At 42.7% G+C, this 26,739-nt stretch overlaps 1 protein-coding gene and 1 pseudogene across 10 annotated transcripts in view; one reads left to right on the forward strand and one right to left on the reverse strand.

The window, feature by feature from the left end:
• SCMH1 (Scm polycomb group protein homolog 1) overlaps positions 1 to 26,739 on the forward strand; it is a 183,551-nt gene that overhangs the window by 139,100 nt on the left and 17,712 nt on the right. For all 10 annotated transcript variants that reach the window (XM_028123371.2, XM_028123373.2, XM_028123364.2 and 7 more), the window contains 4 exons: positions 798 to 1,030; positions 4,643 to 4,769; positions 22,078 to 22,278; positions 24,059 to 24,250. In XM_028123371.2, coding sequence (XP_027979172.1) covers positions 798 to 1,030; positions 4,643 to 4,769; positions 22,078 to 22,278; positions 24,059 to 24,250 — 753 coding nt within the window. The remainder of the gene's footprint in view (positions 1 to 797; positions 1,031 to 4,642; positions 4,770 to 22,077; positions 22,279 to 24,058; positions 24,251 to 26,739) is intronic.
• On the reverse strand, positions 5,807 to 21,018 carry LOC114224276 (protein-associating with the carboxyl-terminal domain of ezrin pseudogene; annotated as a pseudogene).

The raw sequence follows: 26,739 nt of genomic DNA on the forward strand, positions 1-26,739 counted from the left end.
AAGGCCTCAATAAGGAGGTGGCCCTGGAGCTGAGTAATGGAATCTGAGTATTGATGTTTACTTGACTAGGAAGAATAGGGAACTCAACATACATGAATGAATTGGTGTTCAGAAAACAAGTGGGCTAGAACATAGCGGGGGTGTGTGTCAGGAAATGACATCAGACATAACTGGAGAACAAGGCAGGGACAAAGTCACAAAAGTCCTTGGGTATCAGGATAAAGAATTTGGACTTTACATTAAAGGTAATATGGAGCAGAGATTTTTAAAGTAAGGAGAGATGCTGTCAGATGTATGTATTTCCATGTGTTTCCCTACTCCTCATTGCAATAATCCCACTAAAGCTTTAAGTAGATTGGTGTAGAAAATGCCTAACTTGGTTGTCAGGGCCCAGTTTCAAAACATAAAGTCCTTATCCCAGTTTACTGTGTAACCCGGGGAAGGCATCATTTCCTCTGCTGAGCCTTGGATCTTCATTCTTAGCAGGAAGGGATTGTAGGCTTCTAAAGTCATTCCATCTCTGAGCCTATGATTCTGTTTATATGCTTTAACTAGATGCCTTGGGGAGAAAAATTTAATATTTTCTCTGCATCTGCCAGAAATAATTAAAACTTCCAATTCTAACCAATCTAAATTCAATTCTCCTCTGAGATTTTCTAACATTTAGGTCAGATGCCAGGAAACCAGCTTCTTGGGATAAAACTACCCAAGCAGAAGTAGCAAGTCCTTTTTTTCCCCCTCTGGGATGGGAATGCAGGTGGGAGGAGGGGGTGATAGAATGAGTCTTTTTCTTGCAGTTGTGATTCCAAAGAATCCCTATCCTGCATCTGATGTGAACACTGAGAAGCCCAGCATCCACAGCAGCACCAAAACTGTCTTGGACCATCAACCAGGGCAGAGGGGGCGTAAACCAGGAAAGAAGCGGGGCCGGACACCCAAGCCCCTAATTCCCCACCCCATCTCTACCCCATCCAAGTCAGCTGAACCTTTGAAATTCCCAAAGAAGAGGGGTCCCAAACCTGGCAGTAAGGTAGGTAAAAATGTGGGTTTCCTAGAAAGGGATAAAGGGTTATAAAGGGGTAGCTCACTCATATCCATCCATCTTGGAAAGGGGCATGCATGGCCCTATTTTCCACCTCGTGTATGCTTTTAACAGGAATCTCCTAGATTGTCATCCCTGCTTAGCTACTTAACTGGGAGTTGGTAGTATTAGAAATAGGATGGTGTGGGTAAAAAACAAATTTTGACTTTGAAAGCTACTCACATTTGAGGGAATTCTGGTCTAGTGTCTTCCCTAGATGGAAGACCCTGCTCCTAATTGTTAACCTGCCCAGAGCGGATGCCCAGCACATGATCAGAAAGAGAAAATTGACTCTATAAATGTATTTCTTTTTCTATCCCTGTCCCTTCTTTTAAAAAGGAAAGAAAATTATTGAATACCTAGTAAGAATCAGGCTCTGTATCAGACACCATTACATACATATCACATGATGATCACAAAACCCTAGGAGATGAGTAGTGTTAAATGTTATCTAATAGTTAAGTAATTTGAGACTTAGAGATGTGAAATGACTTCCCTAAGGTCACATAGCTAATAAATGGCAAAGGCTCCAGAGATGGGGCTCCAGATGTTCTAGTTCCAAGGTCACTGCTGCCCTACCATGGGTACCGTGGCCACTCTCCCACATTTCCTGAAGGAGATAGGGTATGGTGGGTACTCTCCCATATTTCATGCAGGAAAAGACTGCTGAGTCAAGTGTCACTGAGCACTGTTAACTGCAAGTACCACCTTTTAGTCATGACCAATTCTTCATGCATATCTTCCCTAGGGAAACCATTGATAAGAAAGTTCCTCAGCTGCTTCTCTACGGCTTCCTTTAGCATCACCTTCTCCACTCACTTTTTGTCAAGGGTTTTCTTTGCAGCTCCTTCCTGAACTAGACTAGCTGAGTTTCAATGTGGAAATGATACCTAGTTCTCCCTGAGCATCCCATTCTAATCTCTTGAGTTCTTCCCTAAGTTTGGTTGTTTGGTTGGTTGGTTAGTTGGTTGGTTGGTTGATTGGTTTTGTTCTCTTTATTAACTTCAGCTGACTTCAGTTGTTCTAGAATATAAGCTCCTCAAGGTCAAGAACCTAATCTTGTTCTTCTCTTTTTCTCCTGTAGTGCCTTATATCTCAGTCTCTTCAGAGATGTTCAATATATGCAGGATGGGTGGATGATTTTAGTTACGATGTTCTACTTGAGATTATCTCTTGTTTATTGGCTTTGAATTCTTGATGTCACATCGTGATCTTTCTATGTAACACATATGCTCTTGATCTATCTACTACTAACCCCTAACCCAGATCCTGATTCTTTTTTATCTCCACTACTCTCTTCTTATTCTTCTGCTGTGGAGAGAGACCCAAGGCTCTAAAGATTCCAAGGCCAGAGAAGCCATGCTTTTGATGATGTGAAGACATTTTGAGAACATCTGATTAAAGAGGGAAAAAACTTGTAAGGTTTCAAAGAACCAGAACCAAAAAATAGAAACTCAAGCAGACAGGCATTGTCTCAACATAAAAGGAACAGTTAAATCTATCCCAAAACAGATGTAGTGATCGGCCAAAAGATAAAAAGGAAGGAAAGGAGGGAGGGAGGGAGGGAAGGAAGATGGAAGGAAGGAAGGAAGGGAGGGAGGGAGGGAGGGAGGGGAGGGATGGATTAGTGATCTGCCATCACTAGAGGCATTTTGTCATGGACTGGATGAATCATATGGGATGGATGTTTTCAGGAAGAAGGAAGTAAGAAAGGGATGGTTGGATTAAGTGGCCTTTAAGATCCTTCAAAACCTAAACACTATGATTCTATGATTTCCTCTGCTCTGCTTCCTCAGGCAGTCCTAAACATAGTAATAACCAAAGTCCCCTTTCTTTCCAACCTTCTTGAAAACAATAATTCTCATCTTATCCTGTATTTTATGGGCTGGCATTTGACTCGCTAATTCCCCCTCCTGTCCTTTTGCCTACTTCTGTAAATGTGTATATGCCTTCCACTTAACCCATGACCCTTCTGTTCCTTTCTGAAGTAAAGTGGTCTCATGACTAGAGCAGAGGCTTCAAAGCCAGACAAATAGGTTTATATCTCATCTCCATTTGTTACCACTTGTGTGACTGTGGGAAACTTTGAATAAGGCTCTGAGCCCTAGTTTTCTCACCAATAAAATAGAGATGAGGTAAAATATGAAGAGATGTAATACATGTAAATGCACCTATCTCAAACAGAAATGGCTTCCATCTCTCTGCTTTCTTCTACAATATTTGGGCACCAAACTCACCAGGCTTGTTCCTTCAGGGACCCCATGAAATCCTACCACCAACTCTGTGAAGTTGAACTGCTATTTCCTTTCTCTCCTGACTCCTTGCTTATTTAGACTTTGACTTTTAGCAGTATCAAAAAAAAATGAGGAAATGTCCGTGCCCCATGTATGCTTTGAATGTTTCGTGTTTGCGTGATAACTTCCACAGACAAGGCCATCTTATATATGACCACTGTCACTGGTGCTGCTGCTTTAGATCATACACTCCTGGAAGGCAGACAGGTTTATATCGCTCCCAGCGGTGGACCCTACATGGCACATTTAGTAAAAAAGGGATTTCTGGATCTCAGTGGATGATTACATTTTCCTTGCATTCAGAAAGGCTTTTAGAAAACTGTTTCTTGAAAAGAAGCTTCTGAGATCTTTCTTCCCTAGAGACTGCCCTGAACAGCATAGAGAAGATACTAGATTTTTCTCAAATCATTTTTATTACTTCCCCCATTATTGGTATTCTATACTGTGTGCTTCATTGAAAATATTTATTGAGACTTATAATATGGCAGTTGCCATGCTAGGAGCGTAGGAACCCAGAATCAGACCCTCAAGGAACTCCAGGCTAATAGAGGACAGCAGTATGTGAATATATATGACAATACCTTGTGACAGATGCAGCACAACGTACAGAGATAGCATAAAAGATACAGTAATTAGGGGAAATCTAGAAAAGTTTCCTGGATAAACAGATTTTTATAAAGTGAAAAAAGAAGGGGCATTCCAAGCAGAAGGGGCAGTTTGTTACAGTAAAGGTATAGCCCAGGTAAAGCGGCAGAGTCTTTAGAGAGCTATCTTAGTTAGAGATCGAAACCTTAGAGGGTAAAGTTTAAGATAAGAAATGGCAGTGGATGAGCTGAGGAGGTAGGCAGAGGAACAGGTTTGCAGTTAGGGGAAGGGATGTTTCCATTTTTTGAAGAGAGAAGCAAAGTACAAAATAATGTCAAAGTAGACTTAAGCCTCAGCATTTTTTTTCCCCTTTTTTGCTTTTGTCTGCCCAACTGATAACCTGGAATTTCGAATGATAATACTGAATCTAGTATAAAAGACTGTGAATTAAGCTCCAGCTCAATGGGAGCCCAGAATCTTATACATAGATTCGGAAAATATTTACTAAGCATCTACTACAGGTAAAAGCTCTAGGCAAGATTCTGTGGAAAACAAAGATAAAACACAGGCCCATCCACAGAGATATTTCCATCTCATGGGTGAATCGAGGGCTAGGAATAGAGAAATCGGAAGACGAGTTACCTGTCACAGGTAGCAAACTTCTCCCCATCCATTTTGACAGAGGAAGCCTCGGACTTTGCTGAACCCACCACCCACCTCACCAACAACCAGCACCCCTGAACCGGATACCAGCACTGTACCCCAAGATGCTGCCACCATCCCCAGCTCAGCCATGCAGGCCCCCACAGGTAAGAGCAGATCATGCTATTAGCTGCCACAAGCCCCAGCCCCACCCCCAGTCTGTCCTTTCTCTTGTCCTGCACCAGCAGTTAGCACCCCCACCAATGCATTTGTAAACCTAACTCAAATCTTTAAACAAATGTTTTATCTTTGGTATTTGAAATAGTTTCAGAGAAACCTTCATCCTTTTAAAACAATAGAAGAAACTTGGATAGATGTCCTGTGAACTCAGAGTTGGGGAGCTGGGGCGTGGGGGTGGGGTGGAGGTGAGGCCAGCACCAGGAGCCCCCCCTGCCCCGCCCAGTTTGTATTAATATGCATCCTTTCCAGTTCCCTGTGCAGAATACTGATCCCTTCCAGAATCCTTCCAGCGTTACAGTAATCCTGCCACCACTCGAATACGTGTGCAACCACTCTGATTTTTTTTTTCTAGTGAAAATAGTCTTTATTGGATATTTAGAAAACGGGATTATGGGAGGTATTTCTCCTTAAGAACTTTGGTACAATGGAACACGTGTGGAACAGTCAGTAACTGCCCCCGTCCCACAGGGCTGTTCACTCAGACAGCACAGCTATAAACCAATAAGCTGCCTAGGAAAACCTTAGCAATTTAAAATCATTTAGATACTTTATAGCTAAAATTTTTTCAAGTCCTATTTCATAGTAGAGCTTCCTCTTCTGACTGTTAAAGAAATGGCGCAAAATTAAGCTAATCAGCGTGGCTTTTTGTATTTATTTTCTTTCTTTCCTGGGGGGAAGAAAACAGTAAATTCAACCTTTCCACAGCCACTTGAGTTTCACAGAGCTCTGAGTCCAACGCACACGGCTCTTCCACAGAGAAACCAGTGCTCTTCACCGCCTGGGGCTCGTAGCCAGCACTCAGGGGCACACACTTCAGTTAGGAGACTGGGGAAAGAGCTCCTGCTATGGCAAAACAGGATGCCCTAGGGGGTTTTGTCTGTAGAGCCTGCTTTTGAGGTATTAGTTTGATAGGGTTTTTTTCTTAAAGGAATCCTTTTTCCTATAGCGTAACTGCCCCCCGTTGTTACCAGTTATTATCTTCCTAGCTCAGCCCTCCTGCCCCTTTCCAGCCTCAGACTCTCCCTCAGTAATTTCTGCTGCAGCAGATTTTGAGGAAAACTGCCATCAGTGGTGAGACATCATCCTTGGGAACCATCATCTCTGCCCTCAATTCAGGTACAAGAAGAACAGCAGCTGCAGGCTTCATTTCTGGGATCATACCAACAAACCAGTCCAACTCAGGATCTCGTAGTGGCTTCTTTTTTACTTGAATTGGTAAACTCTTCTAAACCCAGTTCTGATAGAAACTTAAGCCTCCTTCCTTGTGACACTTTTGGTGGCTTGGTTTTGGTCTGGCTTCTCCCTACTTTGTGCAAGACCTACTTTTGGGGTAGGTTTGGACTCTTCAATGAGTAGAAGCAGAGTAGGAATGGCCTTTTGCTCCCCTGAGGGACCAGGTCTTGCAGCTGTGGTTCTGTCTCCATGGTTTATCTCGGTATCTTAGCTGCTAGGCTCAAAGTCATCCCACGTTTCCTCTGCAGTAGTTAGTGAGCGGGGCCTTGACAGCAGCATAGGGTTCTGTAGGACAGATATGTGCACTGACAGTTTTGGTTGCATACCCCTTTGGCGAGTAGGGTAGTCACTCTTCAGCCTTGTTAGATCTTGATGGGAAGTTTTCACTGTCTTCTGAGGTACCTTTTACATCTGAGATTCCATTCATGGGAAATGTAATAGGCTGAGAAAATCGATCACCTTCTGAGGAAAGGTCAGTAGTTTTCGTAGAACTTGAGGCAGTCAGTTTGAAGCTGGTGGTCCTTTCTCCTCCCACCATCACCTCTGGTCCAAGGAGAGAGACCAGCACTGCTAGGCTGTGAAGAGTAACTGCCACAATGGAATCTCTGGTATCACGCTGGCCTGGTGATGCCTGTGGCAAGGGGACTTTCTTCAGCTGCTCCTGAGTGAAGTGCTCCACGTATGCCTTGAGGGGAGACAGTAGCACCTTCCACATGTGCTCCTTGTGAACCTCAAGCAGCTGGAGCAGCACGGGGTTCACCCATGACCAGAACAGGGCCAGCAAGAGCAGGCAAGGGGCTTCTGGGGTTTTTCTCTCTGTGTTGTTTTCATGGGGCCAAGCAGATGAGGAAGAAAACTCTTAAAGGCTACTGGCCCTGCACACACCAACTGATTAAGGGCAGAAGAGGCATCAACCATGATGCTGTTAATTCCTCACGAGCAGCTGAAATACGAAGAATTCAGGGTTTTTTTCGTCTTTACTCTTCAATGTTAAACTTTTCAAGAAATTCACAACTTCTAGAAAATCATTCCTGAAGAAGTCATGGGACAGTAAGGTGCAGAGTGCTGGCTATTTTAGAATGGGATTCAGCAAGGTCTGTTAAAAGCTGGGGAGAATGTCCACCAAAACTGAAATCCAGAGCTACCATTAATTTCCAGTGAGTGCCTTCTCCTTTTCAGGACCTCTGTAGCTGGAGACTGATGAGAGCAAAAACTAACCTGTAAAATCCCAAACAAACAAAGCCCTGGCTTACTTTTTTTTAACATCATCGGTGGTGGCAAACCTTGGTACTATGAGAGTAAACTTGATTTTGGAGACCAACCAATGAACATTTGATTCAAAGCACAGTGTGGGTTGAGTGGCTGCAGTGGGCAGGTAGTTAATCAGGGCTACGATTATCTGTTTCCATTTCATAAACCAGCCATCTGTGAAGGTAACTTTAAAAGAGCTACACCACTGGAATAGATAGTCTCCCAATGGGAATACTAGAAAGAACAATACTCATTTCTTATGTGTAGAGATACGTGTGTGAAACCTTACTCTAGTTACTCTGCAGATCCTTCACCTTCTTTAAAGAAGTTTAAGCAATTGGAATGGTCCCCAGAGAAGTTAGCATAGTCTTTTTCTAAGGAGTTAAGTATATCTCCAACCCAAATCCTAGAACGTTAGAGCTTGAAGGGAAGGCCAATTCTAGTTTCTTCTCCACATAACCTTTGGAAGACCACACATAGCCTGCCTGTGGTATTTATGTCCAGCTCTAGTCAGGGTCCTATTACATGATTTCTCCAAATATATCATCTGCATCTAGCTCCAGCCAATTACTGGGTTTGTTTAGTCCAAGAGTGTCTTTAGATTAATGAACAGTCGCCTTTGCTCCAAAGCTCTGTGGATGAAGAAGAAAAAACAGATAAACACCTTGGTAGAAATATTGATTACGTGTGTTTTCCAGCTTCATGGCATGACCCCTAGATGCCTGTATATTTGCTCGGTTTTCCCACATCATTCTAGATACCACTAAGGTGCCTGTGTGCCTGTTCAACAGTACCTAGATAAGATCCACAGCAGTGGGAGCTTCATGACTGTGCCACACTATTCCATATAAATGATGCAGATTCCGTTTAAATCTGGCAGTCGCTGAGCTGGCATCCCTCTCTCAGCCTGAATCTCAGAGCTTAGGAAAAGTGGGAACTTACTTCGTATCTCTGTTTCCTGCTCCTGGACAGACTACAGCAGTTTTGACTTTTCATTGTCTGGCCATCCTCTGCCTGGGCCTTGGCTCATTCTGTGACCTTGACCTCACTTCCCTTTCTGAGCCTCAGTTTCCACACTTAATGCAGTGGAAGGATTAGTTGAAGTTACCTTTTACAGACCCTTCAAAGGTTAACAGTAAAAGCTATCACGGATCGAAAGGTGTGTGCCACACTGTATCCTTTATACCTCCCTTTCATTTTTTTACCTGCACAGCACTTTTTAAGAGTTAGTTTTATTTATTTTTTTAATAATTTTTTTTTATTTATTTGAGAGAGATACAGAGATAGCGACAGAGATAGCAAGAGAGAGCATGAGCAGGGAGGGGAGGGAAAAGCAGGCTCCCTGCTGAGCAGGGAGCCCAATACGGGGCTCGATCCCAGGACTCTGGGATCATGACCTGAGCAGACGCTTAACCGACTGAGCCACCCAGGTGCCCCAAGAGTTAGTTTTATTTTTATCAGAGTTATTTACATGCTCATAATTTAAAGGAACAATAGGTTTTTAAGAATTACGACAAAAGCAAAACAAACTGGCCCCTCTTTCCCTCTGTCATTTACTTCTCCCCAAATGTAATCACTTTTAATTCAACCGATTCTTTTATTTACCTCCATATGTTGTTTTTATGTTTATATTTTATGCATACTTCAGGCATTTTTTAACTGACAACCCACTTTAGAAGTTGAAGATTTAACTGTTCTTAATCTCCTTGTCCCTTACCTACCCACATATACTTCCCTATCTTAATACCGTGATATCATTTTGATTAGATCAAAATTCAGTGTTTCGTCATTGTAATTTGTGGCATGCTATTTTCAGTTGAACCAAGTAGGGTACTATGATTACTTTTCCTTTGTTGCACATTTTGTTTTCAAAGTAGATCTTGTTGATTCCTTTGTGGGGTTTTTTTGCTAGTACTGATTAATTCAGCCTAAACTCTTACTACGTACATCTCTCATTATGTTCAAGCACATTATATATTCTATCCATATCAAACTCTCAAAAAGAAGTCTCTTCTGAAGCCTTCTGAGTGCCTTGACATCTTCTTCACCTCCCTTTCATATTATTCCCAGTTTGCTCCTTCTCTGTCTTTGTTTTCCCATATAAATCTTAGATTGCATGTTTAATTTTACATGAAATCTTTTTGTTTTCTCTGAAGCTTCTCTTCATCCCTAGTGTTCTGCAGTCTCACCTAGGATGAGACACTGCCATGCTGGACCCTGTGTGTGCCCATCCTTTCTTTAGTTTCTTGAGATTTTCTTAAATTCTTTCGTCAGTAATTTTCTCCCACTTCTTTGTCTCTCTGCACTCCTTCTGGCACACGTTATTCAGAGATTGAACCTCTTGAACTTGTTCTGTAATATTCTTCACCCTCTTTATTCTTACCCCTATTCTCGTTGACTTTTTGTTCGACTTTCTTCAAAGCTTTCCTCAACTCTGTTTTCCAAACTTTATGTTGAGTTCCTCGTATTTAGTGTCTTACTTTTAAAGTATCATTATCCATTATTCTAGTGGCATTTTCCAAAGGGTGTTTGGTGGAAAGCCAGTCCTGCAAAATGATCTGCACAAAAGAATTCTACATACATTTAAGAAATTTGTCACATACATTTAGGAAAGGCTTATACTCTACTTCCCCACTCTGGGATATTTGCTTCTGCTATGAAGAGCTCTTTTTTGTTTTCTGAATTTTTTACTCAACTGTTTTTTTAGGTTCACAGCAGACTCAAGCAGAAGGTCCAGAGATTTTCCATATACCCCTGCGTCCACACATGCATAGGCTTCTCCATTATTACCATCCCCCACCAGAGTACGAAGTACATTTGTTTTCAAGTGTGAAACACTGGAACCTCCACTGAAACATCATTAGCACCCAAGGTCCATAGTTTACATTACGGTTCTCTCTTGGGGTTGTACATTCTATGGGTTTTCACAAATGTATAATGACATGTATCCACCATTAGAGGATAATACAAGATAGTTTAACTGTCCTAAAAATCCTCCATGCTCTGCCTATTCATCCGTCCTTGTCCCCTAACTCCTGGCAACCACTCATCTTCTTACTGTTTCTATAATTTTGCCTTTTCCAGAACGTCATGTAGTTGAAACCATGCAGTATGTAGCCTTTTCACATTGGCCTTTTCACTTACTAATATGCATTTAAATTTTCTTCATGTCTTTTTCATGCTTGTTTCTTTTTAGGGCTGAATGATATACCATTGTCTGGCTATACCACAGTTTATCTATTCACCTACTGAAGGATGTCTTGGTTCCTTCAAGGTTTGGGTAATTATGAATTAAGTGGCTATAAACATCCATGTACAGGTTTTTTTTTGTGGACATAAATTTTAAATTTCTTTGGGTAAATACCAATCCTTTGGAATGAGATTGCTGGATCGTATGGTAAGAGCGTGTTTAGTTTTTTAAGGTACTGCCAAACTGTCTTCCAAAGTGGCTGTACCATTTTGCACTCACCAGCAAGGAATGAGACTTCCTTTTTCCACATCCTCGCCAGCATTTGGTGGTGGTAGTGTTCTGGATTTTGGCCATTCTAATAGGCATGTAGTCATATTTCATTGTTTTAATCTGTATATCTCTGATGACATACAGGGAAAAGCATCTTGTCATATGCTTATTTGCTATTTGTGTATCTTCTTTGGCAAGGCGTCTACTTAACAGCATTGGCCCAGTTTTTAATTGGGTTGTTCATTTTCTTATTGTTGAGGGTTTTTTTTAAATTCTTTGTATATTTTGGAAAACAGTTCTTTATCAGGTGTGCCTTTTGCAGATATTTCCCCCACTCTGTGGCTTTTCTTCTCATTATCTTGATTGGGTCTTTCACAGAGCGGAAGATTTTACTTTTAATGAGTCCAGCTTATCAATTATTTCTTTCATGGATCGTGCCTTTGGTGTTGTATCTAAGAAGTCATTGCCATACCTAAGGTCATCTCGTTTTTCTCTGATTTTATTTTTTAGGAGTTTTACAGTTTTGAATTTTACACTTAGGTCTGTGAACTATTTTGAGTTAATTTTTGTGAAGGGTGTAGGGTCTATGTCTAGATCCCTTTTTTTTTTCGCATGTGGCTGTTCAGTTGATTTAGCACCACTTGTTGAAATGACTACGTTTTTCTCTTTTTTTTGGCCTTTGTTCCTTTGTCACAGGCCAGTTAGCTGTATCTATGTGGGACTATTTCTCAGCTTTCTATCTGTTCCATTGATCTCTTTGTCTGTTCTTTCACACTGTCTTGTATACTGTTAGCTTTGTAGTGAGTCTTGAAGTTGGGTAGTATCAGTCCTCCAAACTTGTATTGTGTTGGTTGACTGTTTAGAGTTTTCTTACCTCTCCATATTAACTTTAGAATCAGTTTGTCAGTAGCCACAAAATAACCTGCTGGGATTGTGATTGAACTGCATTGAATCTGTAGATCAAGTTGGAAAAAACTGAAATCTTGACAATATTGAGTCTTCCTGTCCATGAACATGAGATATCTCTCCATTTATTTAGTTTTCTCTTTCTATTTTATTTTATTTTATTATATCATAAGTGTACTCTTTAATCCCCATCAGCTATTTCACCCATCCCCCCAGCCTCCCCTCTGCCAACCAAACTCAGTTTATTCTCTATAGTTAAGAGTCTGTATGTTAAGAGGTTTTTTTATTATTATTATTTCATTCATCAGAGTTTGTAGTTCTCCTTATATAAGTCCTGTACATATTTTGTTAGAGTTATACCTAAGTATTTTATTTTTGGAAGTACTAATGTAAATGGTACTGTGTTTTTAATTTCAGATTTCACTCATTCCTTACTGTTATATAGGAAAACAACTGACTTATGTATTAACCTTGTATCCTGCAACCTTGCTATAATTGTTTATCAGTTCCAGGAATTTTTTTTGTCAATTCTTTCACATTCTCTACATAGACATTTGTGTCATCTGTGAACAAAGAGAGTTTTATTTCTTCCTTCCCAGTTCTTTTATTTCCTTTTCTTACCTTATTACATTAGTCAGGACTTCCAGTACATGATAAAAAGTTGTGGTAGGATGCCTGGGTGGCTCAGTTGGTTAAGCGTCCAACTCTTGGTTTCAGCTCTGGTCATGATCTCAGGGTCATGAGATCAAGCCCTGCATCAGGTTCTGCATTCAGCATAGAGTCTGCTTGAGATTCTTCCCCCCCACCCGCAATTTCTCTCTCCCTCTGCTCCTCCCCCTGCTCAGTCTCTCTAAAATAAATAAATACATAAAATCTTAAAAAAAAAGAAAAGTTATGGTGAGAGTGAACATGCTTACCTTGTTCCTGATCTTTGTGGGAAAGCTGCTAGTTTCCTACCATTAAGTGTGATGTTAGCTGAAGTTTTTTCCTAGATATTTATCAAGCTGAGGAAGTTCCCCTCTGTTCCTAGTTTGCTGAGAGTTTTTATCATGAATGGGTCTTGGATTTTTGTCACATGTTCTTTCTGCATCTATTGATATGATCATGTGATAGCTTTTCTTTAGCCTGTTCATGTGATGGATTACATTAATTGATTTTTAAATGTTTTGAACCAGCCTTGCATACCTGGGATAAATCTCATTTGGTTGTAGTGTATAATTCTTTTTATATATTGTTGGATTTGATTTGCTAATATTTTGTTGAGGATTTTTGCATCTATGTTTATGAGAGACATTGGTCTATAATTTTATTGTAATGTTTTTGTCTGGTTTTAGAATTAGAATAATGCCAGCCACCTAGAATGAGTTAAAAAGTATTCTCTCTGCTTCTATTTTCTATAATTAGTAAAACGTATTTCTTAAATGCTTAGTAGAATTCACCAGTGAATCCATCTGAGTCTGGTGCTTTCTATTTTGGAAGATTATGAATTATTGATTCAACTTCTTTAATAGATACAGGCCTATTCAGATTATCTTTTCTTCTTGTATGAGTTTTGACAGATTGTGGATTTCATGGATTGGTCCATTTTATCTAGATTATCAAATTTGTGGGCCTAGAATTATTCATAGTATTCCTGTGTTATCCTTTCAATGACCATGGATCCATGGTGGTGTCCCCTCTTTTATTTCTGATGTTAGTAATTTGTGTCATCTTTTTAAAAAATTTAGCCTGTCTAAAGGCTTATTGATGTTAATCTTTTTGAAGAACCAGCTTTTGGTTTCATTGATTTTTTTTTTCTTCTGTCAGCTTCCTAGTTTCAGTGTCATCAATTGCTGTGCTAATTTTTATTATTTCTTTTTTTATGTGTACTTTAGATTTAATTTGCTCTTTTTTCTAGTTTCCTAAAGTAGAAGCTTAGATTATTGATTTCAGATCTTCCTTATTTTCTAACGTACACACTCAATGCTATATATTTCCCTCTATCCACAGCTCTTGCTGCATCCCAGAAATTTTGATAAGTTGTATTTTTATTTTCATTTAGTTCAAAATATATTTAAATTTCTTTGGAGATTTATTCATTGGCCCATGTGTTATTTACAAATATGTTGTTTAACCTACAAGTATTGGGGGATTTTCCACCTATCTTTCTGTTACTGATTTTTTATTTAATTCCATTGTGGTCTAAGAGCAAACATTGTATGATTTCTATTCCCTATAAATATGTTGAGGTATGTTTTATAGCCCAGTATGTGGTTTGTCTTCATGAGTGTTTCATATGAGCTTGAGAAGAATGTGTATTCTGCTGTTGTTGAATGATGTAACCTATAGATATCAATTATATCCAGTTGATTGATGATACTATTGTGTTCAACAACATCCTTAACTAATTTTCTGCCTGCTGGATCTGTCCATTTCTGAGAGAGGGATGATGAAGTCTCCAATTATAATTGTGGATCCATCTGTTTATTCTTGGAATTCTATTAATTTTTACCTCTCATATTTTGATGGTCTGTTGTTAGGTGCATACACAGTAAGAATTGATATATCTCCTTAGGTAAATGACCTCTATATCATTATGTAATGCCCCTCTTTATCTATAGTAACTTTCCTTGCTCTGTAGTCTGCTACATCTCAAATTAATATAACTATCCCCACTTTCTTTTAAGTAGTGTTAGCATGGTATATCTTTCTCCACCTCTTTACTTTTAATCTATATGTCTCTTTACATTTAAAGTGGGTTTCTTGTAGGCAGCATATAGTTGGGTCTTGTTTTTTGATCCACTTTCAGAATCTCTGTCTTTTTATTTATTTATTTATTTATTTATTTATTTATGTATGTATTTATTTGAGAGAGCAGAGTGAGCAAGAATAGGAGTTGGGGGGGTGGGGCAGAGGGAGAAGCAGGGACCTTAACCAACTGAGCCACCCAGGTGCCCTAGAGAAGCAGGGAGCTTAGCAGGGAGCCCAGTGCAGGGCTTGATCCCAGGACCCTGGGATCATGACCTGAGCCAAAGGCAGACGCTTAACTGACTTAGCCACCCAGGTGCCCCAGAATCTCTGTCCTTTAATTGGTGTATTTAGACCATTGATATTTAAAGTGATTATTGATATAGCTAGAAAATATCTACCATATTTGTTCAGTTTTCTATTTGTTGCCTTTATTCTTTGTGCCTATTTTTGTCTTCCACTTTTTCTCTACCTTTGGTGGTTTTATTTGAGCATTTTATATGATTCCAATTTTTCTCCTTTTTTAGCATATGTTATACTTCTTTTTTATTATTTAGTGATTGCCCTAGAGTTTACAACTACATTTATAACTAATCCAAGTCTACTTTCAAACAGCACTGTACCACTTCACAGAAATAACAACATGTAATCCTATCCCTCCTTTCCATCCCTCGTATGATTGCTGTCATTCATTTCATTTGTACAGAAGTGTAAGTAAGCATGTGTATATATACATAAACATACACAATCAAATACATTGCTGTTAAGAATTAGAAAATTAAGGGGTTTTTTTCTACTTTTTCTATTTTCTAGTTTTTTTTTCTATTTTTTCTATTTTCTGTTTTTCTATTTTTTTTCTATTTTGCTTTCATCTATTCCTTCTCCAGTGTTCTTCCTTTCTTTATGTAGATTTTAGTTTCTGATCCATATTATTTTCCTCCTCTCTAAGGAATTTCTTGAACCTTTCTTGCAAGGTAATCTACTAGCAACAAACTCCCCCCCCCCTTTTTTTTTTGGTCTGAGAAAGCCTTTATTTCTCCTTCACTTTTGAAGGATAATTTTGCAAGGTACAGAATTCTAAGTTGGTGGATGTTTTCCTGCAACACTTTAAGTATTTCACTCCAGTCTCTTCCTGCTCACATGGTTTCTAAGGATGTAATTTTTAGTGTTGCTCCTGTGTAGCTGAGGGGGCTTTTTGCCTCTGATTTCTTTCAAGATTTTTTTCTTTATTTTTGATTTTCTGCATTTTTATATAATATGCCTAGTTGTAGGGGGTTTCTTAGTATTATCATGCTTGGTGTTCTCTGATCTTCTTGAATCTGTGGTTTGGTGTCTGATATTAATTTGGGGAAATTCTCTGTCCTTATGTCTTCAAAAATTTCTTTTGTTCCTTTCCTTCTTCTCCTTGTGGTATTCCTACTGTGTGTAGTGTTCCCACAGTTCCTAGATAGTATCTTGGTATTTTTTTTCTGTCTTTTTTTCTCTTTTTCAGTTTGGGAAATTTCTATTGAGATATCATCAAACTCAATGATTCTTTTCTCAGCCATGTCCACTAATAAGTCTACTAATGAGTCCATCAAATGCGTTATTTTTTATTACACTGTTTTTGATCTCTAGCATTTCTTTTTGATTCTTTCTTAGAATTTCTGTCTTTGCTTACATTGCACATCTGTTTTGCATGCTGTCTACTTTATCCTTTAGAACCCTTAGCATATTAATCATAGTTCTAAATTCCCAGCCTAATAATTCAACATCCCTGCCATGTCTGAGTCTAGTTCTTATGCTTTCCAGTCTAAGGCTAGTTTCTTATGCGTGTGCTTTAATCTTGCTCTCTGTCTCTTAAAACTGCAGTTTTTGCCTTTTAGTATACTTTGTAATTTTTCTCTTGATAGTCAGACATGATGTACTAGGTAAAAGAAGTTGTTGTAAATAGGCCTTTAGTAATGTGATGGTAAGGTGCTGGGGGAGGAAGAAATATTCTATAGTCCTATGATTAGGTCTCAGTCTTTTGAGGGGCCCATGCCCCTAGACTGTGAACTTCACCAGTATTTCTTATCCTCCCTTCCCTTAGGTGGGACAGGATGGCTGGAGGGGGCTGGAATTGGGTATTTTCCTTCTCCCGGGTAGGTTAGACTCTGATCAAATCCTGGCAGGATTTGATAAAATAGCTCTGGTAAAATAGTTTTTCCTGAGGGCAGGCCTTGTTAAGAAGAGTAGAACACTCTGACATGTTTTTAAATGGTTCCTTTTCTGCACTCGCTGCTGGAAGCATGAGGGCATTTTTCTCCAATATTCACTATGAGAACATCGGTTGAGCTCCTGAAGATGACTCACAAAAGTGTGGGACACCCCCCTCCATAACTGGGTTCCCCCCCAGAATCTTTAACTCTCAGACTTGTCCACATTAAACTTCCAGCAATTCATCAGTTACAATTTAGATTTTCCTACCTTGGCACTGGTTACTGTGGAGGTTTCTGCTCATGGGTTTCTGCTTGGTAAAATGTGATATTCTGTATTCACCTATCTCTCCAAACTTGGGTGGCAGCAGTTTACCCTGTGACCTCACTTCTCTGATAGATCTAAAAAAGATTATTAATCTTTCCATTTGTTCAGCTTTTCACTTGTTGTTTGGTTGGAGTGGCCACTTCCAACCTCCTTATATACTGAACCCTTCTCTGATGTGTTGTTTGTTTTTTAACGACCTCTGATTTCGTGGGTGCAGTACAAAACTGAAACAGGACAGTTATAAATATTTTCACAACCTTAAGATTAGGAAGGATTTTAAAAAATAAGACAAAAGCATAAAGTATAAAAGAAAAGGTATATAACCTTTTATATACCAGAAAAGAGTGATATCAATATATTCAACTATATTAACAATAAGACAGCTCATCTCTCTTCCACATGGCATCATTTGGGGTGGCTCAGTTGGGGCTGGAGAATCCAATTCCAAGATGGTTCATTCACATGGCTAGCAAAATTGGTGCTGGCTGTTGGTTCTTCTCTACATGGACATCTCCAAAGGGTAGCTTGGACTTCCTCATACCATGGTGACTGCATTCCAAGAGCAAGTATCCCAAGAGACAGGAAGTGGAGGCTTCCAGTTTCGTAAGACTTAAGCCCCAAAATTAGCATAGCATCATTTCCACCATAGCCTACTGATTAAGCAGTCATGGAGCTCAGATTCAAGAGAAGAACAGACCCTACTCCTTTATGAGAAGAGGGTCAAAGTATTATGGATATTTACAAACCATTTCACTCTACTCTCTGGACATAAATTACTTACATTTTTCCCACTTGGGAAATTTATTCTTCTTGCAAGATTCTCCATTAAAAGTCCCATTCCTTTACAACATCAGGCTCTGGATCTAGGATCTCATCATCTAAATCAGATCCACGTGCAAATGAGACCTCTCAAGTGCAGATTCTCAAGTGTAGAAGCTCCTTGAGTGTAGTTCTTCTCAATCTGAAGATCTGTAAACTAAAGAAAAACATTGTCTGCTCCCCACATACCCAACATACAATGGTGGGACAGGCATAGGATAATTTACAGATACACCTGTTCAAAAGGGAGCAGTGACTGGTCTGTAGAAATTCTGAAATCCAGCTGGGCACATGTTGCCAGTTCCTTAATTATTAGATCCAATACTACTTTCCTGGGGTTGTTTTCCATGGGTCTTGGTTTTGTCTCCTGAATCATCCTTCCTTTTCCATGAAAACTGAGATTGCTTTCTTGGTCTTCGTCCCATCTGTAAAAGGTTTGGGTCTGAAAGGATTCTTTTCATTTTGTACCATTTCTGTCCCTTTGAGTCTGAGCTGGCGATGCTTCCACCAGAATGACTCTCTTGGAAACTTGAGGGGTTTTCTATGAATGCTATTGAGATTTCCTTCATTAGACAAAACCACACCTTGAACCTTCTGAAGCTAAGCCCTTCTTTACTTTGGGCTTCCTGTATGGCTGCTTTGAGACAATGCCCTTGAGATTCTTAAAAAACTTACCATTTAAGGGAGAGAATCTGCAAAAGTGGCCCTTGAGATTCTTCAAGGGCCTTTTGGTCAGAAAGAACATGAAGCACATATAGTCTTAAATCATTCTGGCCCCTTAACAAAATATTTTATTGCCCCATTCTGGATTTGACCCTTTCTTAATTTAGAATTGTTTGTCTTCTGGAAGGACTGGAAATGAGAAGCACTTTATTTGTGGACTCTGTGAGTCCTGGGCTTATTTTTTATTTGGGTTTTTGTTTTTGTTTTTTAAACTCATCTCATTTTGCATTTTTGTCATAGGCAGTAAGAAGCCACCTGCACTTTCATTACTTTTGTCTGAAAATCTCTGGCTACTTCACTGAGTCCACCAGGTACATTTACTTCCTGGTTCCAGGTTACTGCAGGTGACAGTTTGTCAAACTCTACATCACTACGTAGCAAGTGTCTCCCATCCTCCATCTTCCAGTAAGGTTTTCCTCATTTGCCTTAAGCTCTTCCTGGCAGCCTCCTCAAAACCTGTAGGTGTCCATTCTCAAGTTTCTCAAGAAGCATTGTCAGACTGGACTAATAGGGATAGAGATCGTAGAAAATGAAAAGAATCCTTTGACCCCCAACGTTTTATAGGCTTCTCTTCAAGCCCCTTTATGCTACCCTTTTTTGGGGCCCTTTATTGCTTTTTTCCGGTACCACAATCCCTTTCAGTAATCTTTTGCTACATAGCAAACCACTACCAGACTTCATGGCTTAAAACAACAATGTGGGCAGGGCGAGGTGGCAGTCACTTGCATCATTCCATGCAGTGTCAGCTGAAGTGGCTTGACTAGGATCAGAGGACCCCCTTCCACCATATGGCTGACAAGCTGGTTTTGGCTTTTGGTTTCTCTCCACATAGACCTCGCCACAGGGTGGCTTTGCCTCTTCACACATGGTAGTTGGGTTCTAAGAGTGAATGTCCCAAGAAAGAGGACATGGAAACTGTCAGCTTCTTAGTTAAGCCCTGGGCCCAGAAACCGGTACAGTGTCATTTCTACATAGTCTGTTGGTCAAGTATCACAGAGATCGATGGAGGGGATGTCAAAGGTTTGGGAGCCGTGTTTTTATTTATTTAAGTTTTTGTTGTTGTTGGGGTGGGGGGAACCACTTTTTTAAACTGCCACGGTCTTTTAAAGGTTTTATAGCTTAGGGGTGTCTGGGTGGGCTCAGTCGGTAAAGTGTCTGCCTTCTGCTCAGGTCATGATCTTAGAGTCATGGGATTGAGCCCCCGCGTCAGGCTCCCTACTCAGCAGGGAGTCTGCTGGAGATTTCTCTCCCTCTCCCGTACTCATGCTTGCTCACTCTCTCAAATAAACAAGTAAATCTTTAAAAAATAAATAAATAAAGGTTTTATAGTTTGCCTTTTATATTTCACCCTTTAATCCATGTAGAATTTCTTTTTTGTAGTTATCACTGGACTGGTTATATTTTTTCCTTTTCATGTGTTTTAATTAAGGAAAATTTATGTGCAGTGAAATGTACATATCTTAATGTACAATTAGATGAGTTTTAATCTGTGCAAGCACCATGTAACCACAACCTCAGTCAAGATAAAAATCGTTTCTACCACCCCTAGAAGTTACATCATGCCTCCTTACAGTCAGCCTTCTCACCTACCTTTTTTTTTTTTTTAAAGATTTTATTTATTTATTTGTCAGAGAGAGAGACCGCACGCACAAACAAGGGAAGGGGCAGGCAGAGCAAGCAGAGGGAGAAGCACGCTCCCCGCTGAGCCGGGAGCCTGATGCAGGACTCGATCCCAGGACCCTGGGATCATGACCTGAGCCGAAGGCAGACGCTTAACTGACTGAGCCACCCAGGCATCCCTGTCCTACCTTTATTCTGATTTCTATTCCTATAGATTAGACTTCCTTGTGCTTGAACTTAATATATAAATGGAATTATACTCTATGTACCTTTTGTGTCTGGTTTCTTTGACTAAAAATAATGTTTTTGAGAAGCACCCTATCAGTAGTTCCTTCTTTTGTACTACTAAGTGCTATTCCAATAAATGCATATACCACAATTTGTATATGTATTCTCTTGTTGACAGACATTTGGGTTGGTTCTAGTTTTAGGCTGTTATGACTAAGTTGCTATGAACATTCTTATGGGTGTCTTTTCATAGATCTAGGTCTTCGTTTATTTTAACTACTCTTCTTACCTCTTGGAGTTCCTACATTTTTACTTGTTTTGTTTTCAGTGAAAGAGTCATATCATGACATGCAAGTCCTAGCTATTTCTTAACGGACATCACCCAATCCTTTCATTAGATCTTCCTTTACACCCATCTCCAGAGGTACCTGCCCATTCTTCACTCTTTTGTGAATTATAAGATGAAACAGCTGGGTTCTCATCTTTGCCCATTCTTGGTTAAGGATTCGGCTTTCTTGGGTCTACTCAGTCAATTGCTACTTTGCTTATCTGCTCTCCAGCTTCCAAAATTTTAAGCTGTCTCCTTTATTGTGTGACTCATTTTGGAGGATTTTGGGAGAGAACAGAATTGAATGTGTATTTCAGTTCATCTTGCCTACCCTTTACTTTTCCCTTCTTTCTTTTCCGCCTCTCACCTTCCACATCTCGCCTTTCTCTTACTGTTTTCCATTTCCTTCTCTCCATCTCGCTTTCCCTTCGAATCAGGTGAGGAGTCCTCAGACAGCATGTTGCACAGCTTTCTCACTTAACAGAGGCTAAAGCTGAGGCCCGCTGGATGAGGACACAGTCCGTCCACAGCCAACATGGCTACCGCTCTTAGCTTTTTTGCCTTTAAGAGCAAGAAAGACCTTTTGCCCACCTGTTCCTCCTTCAGTGTGAGAAAGCAGAATACCCTGCTCAAGTAGGTCCTAGAAGGCACATCAGAAGAGAGGATGTCATAGCTGAGCAGGCTGCTGTGGGTCCTCTCCGGAGACCAAGGAAGCACCTCTGTTGCAGACTGCCTGGTACTCCCGCGCCCCCTCTGTCCCCCACCCAGCAGTGTGCCAGCTAGGGGCTACCGTAGGAGAGTGCCCAGCCGGCCGACGGGAAACTGCTGAAACACACAACACTCTCTGGATGGGCCCCTCCAGCCCTTTCTGTGGTTTTCTTCATTCCCATGTTTGTCTATTTTACTACTTTCTTTGGGCCTGGGTGTTAATGCAGAAGATAACAAAGGGACTCCAAGGCCCAGAACAGAAACCAGGTGACCCATGGTGTGACCATTCTAAGTACAAGGCCAAACACACACACATACACACTCCGGCTAACATTGCCATGGCCCCTACCACTCCTTACACACGTAATATGAGATACAAAGACTATGTGAGGTGACCGAGTCCTGAACATGAAAGGACATACATCTGGGGAATTATTTAGATTCCCTTTTCAGTGCACAGAAGACAAAGTACAAGTTCTGTGCCTTGGCTTTTGGTCTGGGCTGTCCGTCCAGGAGGCTGTGTTCCCAGAGCCTTTGGTCATGCAATTTGGGCTGGTTGCAGCTGGACACAGCCACCCTCTGCCCCCTCCCAGGGTTTCACCAGCCTAGCAGCTGAGAATCCTGCTAGGGACCAGAGCCCAGAGTGTGTGAGACAGAAGAGAGCACTGTTCTGTCACTTCTGTACCCCGGACGCTCTTTAAGCTGCTTTGACTCTTTGTCTCTGCAGTTTGTATTTACTTGAACAAGAATGGCAGCCCAGGCCCCCACTTAGATAAGAAGAAGGTCCAGCTGCTCCCTGACCATTTTGGGCCAGCCCGCGCCTCCGTGGTGCTGCAGCAGGCTGTCCAGGCTTGCATCGACTGTGCGTACCATCAGAAAACCGTCTTCAGCTTCCTGAAACAGGGCCACGGCGGTGAAGTGATCTCAGGTAAGCACCCTGGGGCTGATGTGGCCTCCTAGCCAGTGGGGCAGGCCTTCTCCACTGGCTGATTTCTGGCAAGTCCTCCTGGTTCCTACTTCACGCCTACAGGCTCTGGAGAAATGGGAAGGGATTCCGTTCCGCCGAGAGTCCTCCTTTTCAACTCCCGGAACCCCTCTGAGCCTTATGCACACCTCTGCCAAATAGAATACCCACACAGACTCTGCTTAACCAAGCCTCTAAGCAGACTCCTCTCCTGTCTGCCTGCTCGGCCTCTGCATACAGGAAGTAGATGTGTGTTGCTGTAAAGGCATTCCAGAAGAAAGAATCCAGAGGGGCTACACTGTGGCAACAGGAGCTTCTCCAGACTGCCACAGCCTCCCTCCTGGCCTTGGGGGACCACGGGACTCTTGTCATGTTCTTCTCACTCCTCAGCTGCCTGGTCCTAAGCCAGCCCTGTTACAAGGAAGTTGAATCCCAGGGCAGAGTGGGAAAAACCATTCCCTCTCTCTCTCTTCTGCTCTGTCTGATTCAACTAGACCGTGTTCTGTGTTTTTTTGTTTTCACTGAGAATATCCACTTTTCCTGTTGTGCCATGGTTCTGTTTCAGTGTTCCCAAGTCCAGAACCCCACTCCTTACCTACCAAACCTATGAAGACTTAACCTGGAGCCTTTCAGTCTCAACTGCACGATACTGCATAGTCTCCCACCCCTTCCCTCTAACGAGTTGCAGTATCCGGCCTCAGGAGAGCCACCTGACTTGGCAGACCCCAGGAGTACCTGTATTCTTGTAGAAGACCCCACAAGTAACTGTACTTTGTTAGCACACCTTTAGTGAGCCTTTATTACATGTCAGAGGTTATTTCTAGACCCTGGCCAGGGGAGGGGGAGGACAGAGGACAGGGGAGAAGGGTTCTAATGTGTGAGAAATGCACACAGGGTAGTGGGAGAGCCCAGGTGAGGGAGCAGTTGGCTCTGTGGAGGATGAGGGCAGGCATGGAAGGCATTGTTCTAGACGGCTGAGGACTGCTGGGAAATCAAGCCTTCCTTTCCTTCTGAGGCCAAGACTTCTGTGCAGTAGTCTTCGGGGACCCGCCCTGCTTTGCTGCCTCTGTGGAGTTGCTGTCACCCACAACTTTTCTAGGGTTCTTCTTGTGCCCTGAAACTGGATCCTGGGAATGGCCTATCTCCCCATTTCCTTGCTGCCCTCAGAGACAAATGCAAAGGCTTTCTGCTTTGTAAGGATTATACAGATACTTCTTGAATAGAAATAGATAGGGAGTAAAATAAAACCAAGCGTGGAATGGTTCCAAATGTTGCTGAAACTCTAGTGCCCTCCTACAGATCAGATCGTGCACCTAAAGCGTTGCTGGCAACAGCTATATTCTCCTCGTCTGCCCAGTTTCTCTGTTCTTGGGCAGTTCTTATGGAAAGAGAACCCGAAATGAGCAGATTTCCTGGAGGAAGCCCAGCCAACTGATGGAGCAGATAGAGTTACATTCACAGTTGTTTTCACAAGTTGAGTAAAATCACTTCAGAGCCCAGGTGCACCAGACCTGGCCTGGCCACTCCCATTTCAGCAAGCCCTTTGGAGTTGGAGGCAAAAATCAAACCCTTGGAAGGGGAAGGGAGGGGAAGGGAGGGGTAGCGAGGGGAAGGGAGGGAGGGAAAAACCCCAGGCACTGCTTGCTTTGTGTAACCAGGTAAGCGGGAGGCTGGGCTCCTCCTGCCCCTCGCTGCCCTGCACTGCCAGGCTGACGTGCTCAGCCCTGTTTCCTTCATTCCACAGCCGTGTTTGACCGTGAACAGCACACTCTCAACCTCCCAGCCGTCAACAGCATCACCTACGTCCTGCGCTTCCTGGAGAAACTCTGCCACAACCTTCGCAGTGACAATCTGTTTGGCAACCAGCCCTTTCCACAGGCTCCCTCGCCACTCACCGCCCCCGGCTACGGCCACAGCCACGACAGGTACCTACCAGGTAGGAGCTGGGATGGGGCCTGGGCCAAGGAGGGGGCACAGGGCTGGTCGCGGTGCCGGCCGGAGCCCGGGCCGGCCCTCACACCTGCCAGCCCGGCCCCCATGCTCCAGAGATCTGGCTTTGCGTCCCTCGCCTTGGCCGCGGCGCCAGGGACTCCTCGGTCCCTTCCCGACTTTGCCCTCTCCTGCGTTTTGTCTCCTCTCTCTAGGGTTAACCTTCTGTCCTCTGGATGTTGATCCCTAGAAAACGGTGGTTCACAATTCCCTTTCTGAGCCCCACGCAGCATGGGGGGCCACCCCGAAGTCACAGCACCCCTCTCCGGGTGAAGCCGGGAACAAACGCCTAAGGGAGCTCTCCCTTGCCAACAGGAAGGTTTAGTCTCAGGCCATAGATTGGGAAATGTGCTCCCCAGTGACTGGCCGTCCGCTCTTTCCGCTCTTTCCTTTGGCGCATGGCCCTAGCTCCTCCAGCACTGCTCATCTAGCAAGTCGATTCAGGCTCCTGCCATGGGCAGCCCAAGCTGGAAAATAGCTCTCTCAGTTAGCAGAGCAGACCCGCAGCGGGAAAGCGGAGGCCGCGTGGCCGGGGCCGGAACAGTGACTAAGCACTTCTGAGAGAGGTTGTGGAGGGAAGGGAACTGAGCATTGCTCATCTGGGGCCCGGGACCCAGCATGAGAGGGAGGGGAGCAGAGCTCGGCCCCACACGTAGCAAGTAGGTCGTGGAGAGAGAGGGACCTCGTCCTGGGGAGGAGAGGAGCGGAGAGCTGGTGCGGTCAGCAGGCCGTGCTGTCCGTCGCTGAGGGAGCCGAAGTCTGAAAGGTGCCCCCTCTGACCTGCACGAGTCTTGTTCCCACACTGCCTCCCCCAGCGTCTTTTTATCATTCTCTTAACTCACTCCTGATAAAAGTGCCACTTCTCGAGAAGGTGCCTGCTCACCCAGCGCCCCAGCCCTGCCTCCATCTAGACCTCTGCACCCCAATGAGCATTGCTCCTATGACTTGCATGCAGGGCAAAAAGACAACCTGAATTTCAAATACTCCTTGGGAGGGCCAGACCGGCCTGGTCCCTGCATACATGTCTGTGCCCCCTCACTGCTCCATTTCTTGGGAGGGAACTTCTTCTCTAACCTGCTCTCCTGCTTGCTTTCATCATCAGAATCTGAGAACAGAAAAAAATGTTCTTAGCATGTTGCACTGGGGGACTGGGCTGGGCACGGTGGCGGTGGGGCAGACAAAGGCAGCTGGTTAAATATCCCTGAAAGCTGTTGGCTTTCAGGAACTCTGAACTGCACTCAGTAATGAAAGTGAGGCCTCCCTGAGCTTCTGCAGGAATGGATACATGAGAGGGGGTCATGTACACTTAGGCTAGCTGCTAGTCTAGAGAGAGATTTCTCCAAGAACCAGGAACCCAGAATTCTTCAGTGGAGTGGCAGCATTAAGAACGAAGAGAATCAAACTAGTAGCAGCGGGCCGAGACTGGCAGGGATGTGCGCACTGGGCTTGCGGTCACCGAGGGAGTTTGGAATTGAGGCCTGAGGTTTCCTGGGAATTCTGTTCCACTTTGCATCCTCTGATTCAGGTGCCAGATAGGAGGAAGCAAGCTTTAGCCACTCTGCCCTCTTGCCTCACCAACAAGAGACAAAGACCAGGTTATCACATCCCACCACTGGCTGCCCCTCTTCCTACCCTCATTTTCAGACAGATTCAGCCAACCCTCTGGGCCTTCCTGTGCTCACTCTCTAACTTCTGTGTCCCATCCTGGGTGCTTAGCAACTTGGCTGCTCTCACCCCAGTTTCTGTTTGCTTCCCTGAAGCAGTTGTGCCCAGACAAGCCAGAGCTTTGCCTAGATTTCTCACTCCTCTATGCTGCTTCACTTATCTTTCCCGCCTGCTTACCTGCCTGCCTGCCTTCCTGACTCTTTGCTCCACCTCTGATCATCTGTCATTTCCTGTGCTTTCCTGATTACTTACCCCCGCCCCTGCCAAAGAGTCTGATCTGCACAGGGCTGTCTTTTGCTTTGCCCCTTGGATCTGGGGTTTCTCACTCCCACCCTTCTGCCCAGCTACACACTTCTGCTAGTTCAACATCCAAAGCTACCACCTCTCTTATCCAGGTACTTAAGGAGCCTTCCCGTCCCCTGCCCTGTAGCTTGTCTCCACACTACCCTGGCCCTTAGGGTCTCGGCCTGACTGACCATGCACTTCTGGTATAGCAGATAAGTCATCAAATGCAGATCCCATTAGACTTCCTCACCTGCGGTGAGACTTGACTTTTTTCCTCCAGTGTTTTATTTTGAAAAACTTAAAACCCACAGAAAAGTTGTACAGATAGTGCAGTGAGCAACCATGCACTCTTCATCTAGATTTACCACTTCACCTTTTGCAATATTTACTATACCTGTTCTCTAAGTCTGTGTATTTTTATTTACTGAACCATTTGAGAGTTAACTACAGATGAGAGACTTGATCCTTAATAAACTTCCCTATGTG

This window comes from Eumetopias jubatus, unplaced genomic scaffold (assembly GCF_037043125.1).
Source record: "Eumetopias jubatus isolate StellerSeaLion01/CBP00866 unplaced genomic scaffold, mEumJub1_p1.0 scaffold_4, whole genome shotgun sequence".
NCBI classification, from domain to species: domain Eukaryota; kingdom Metazoa; phylum Chordata; class Mammalia; order Carnivora; family Otariidae; genus Eumetopias; species Eumetopias jubatus.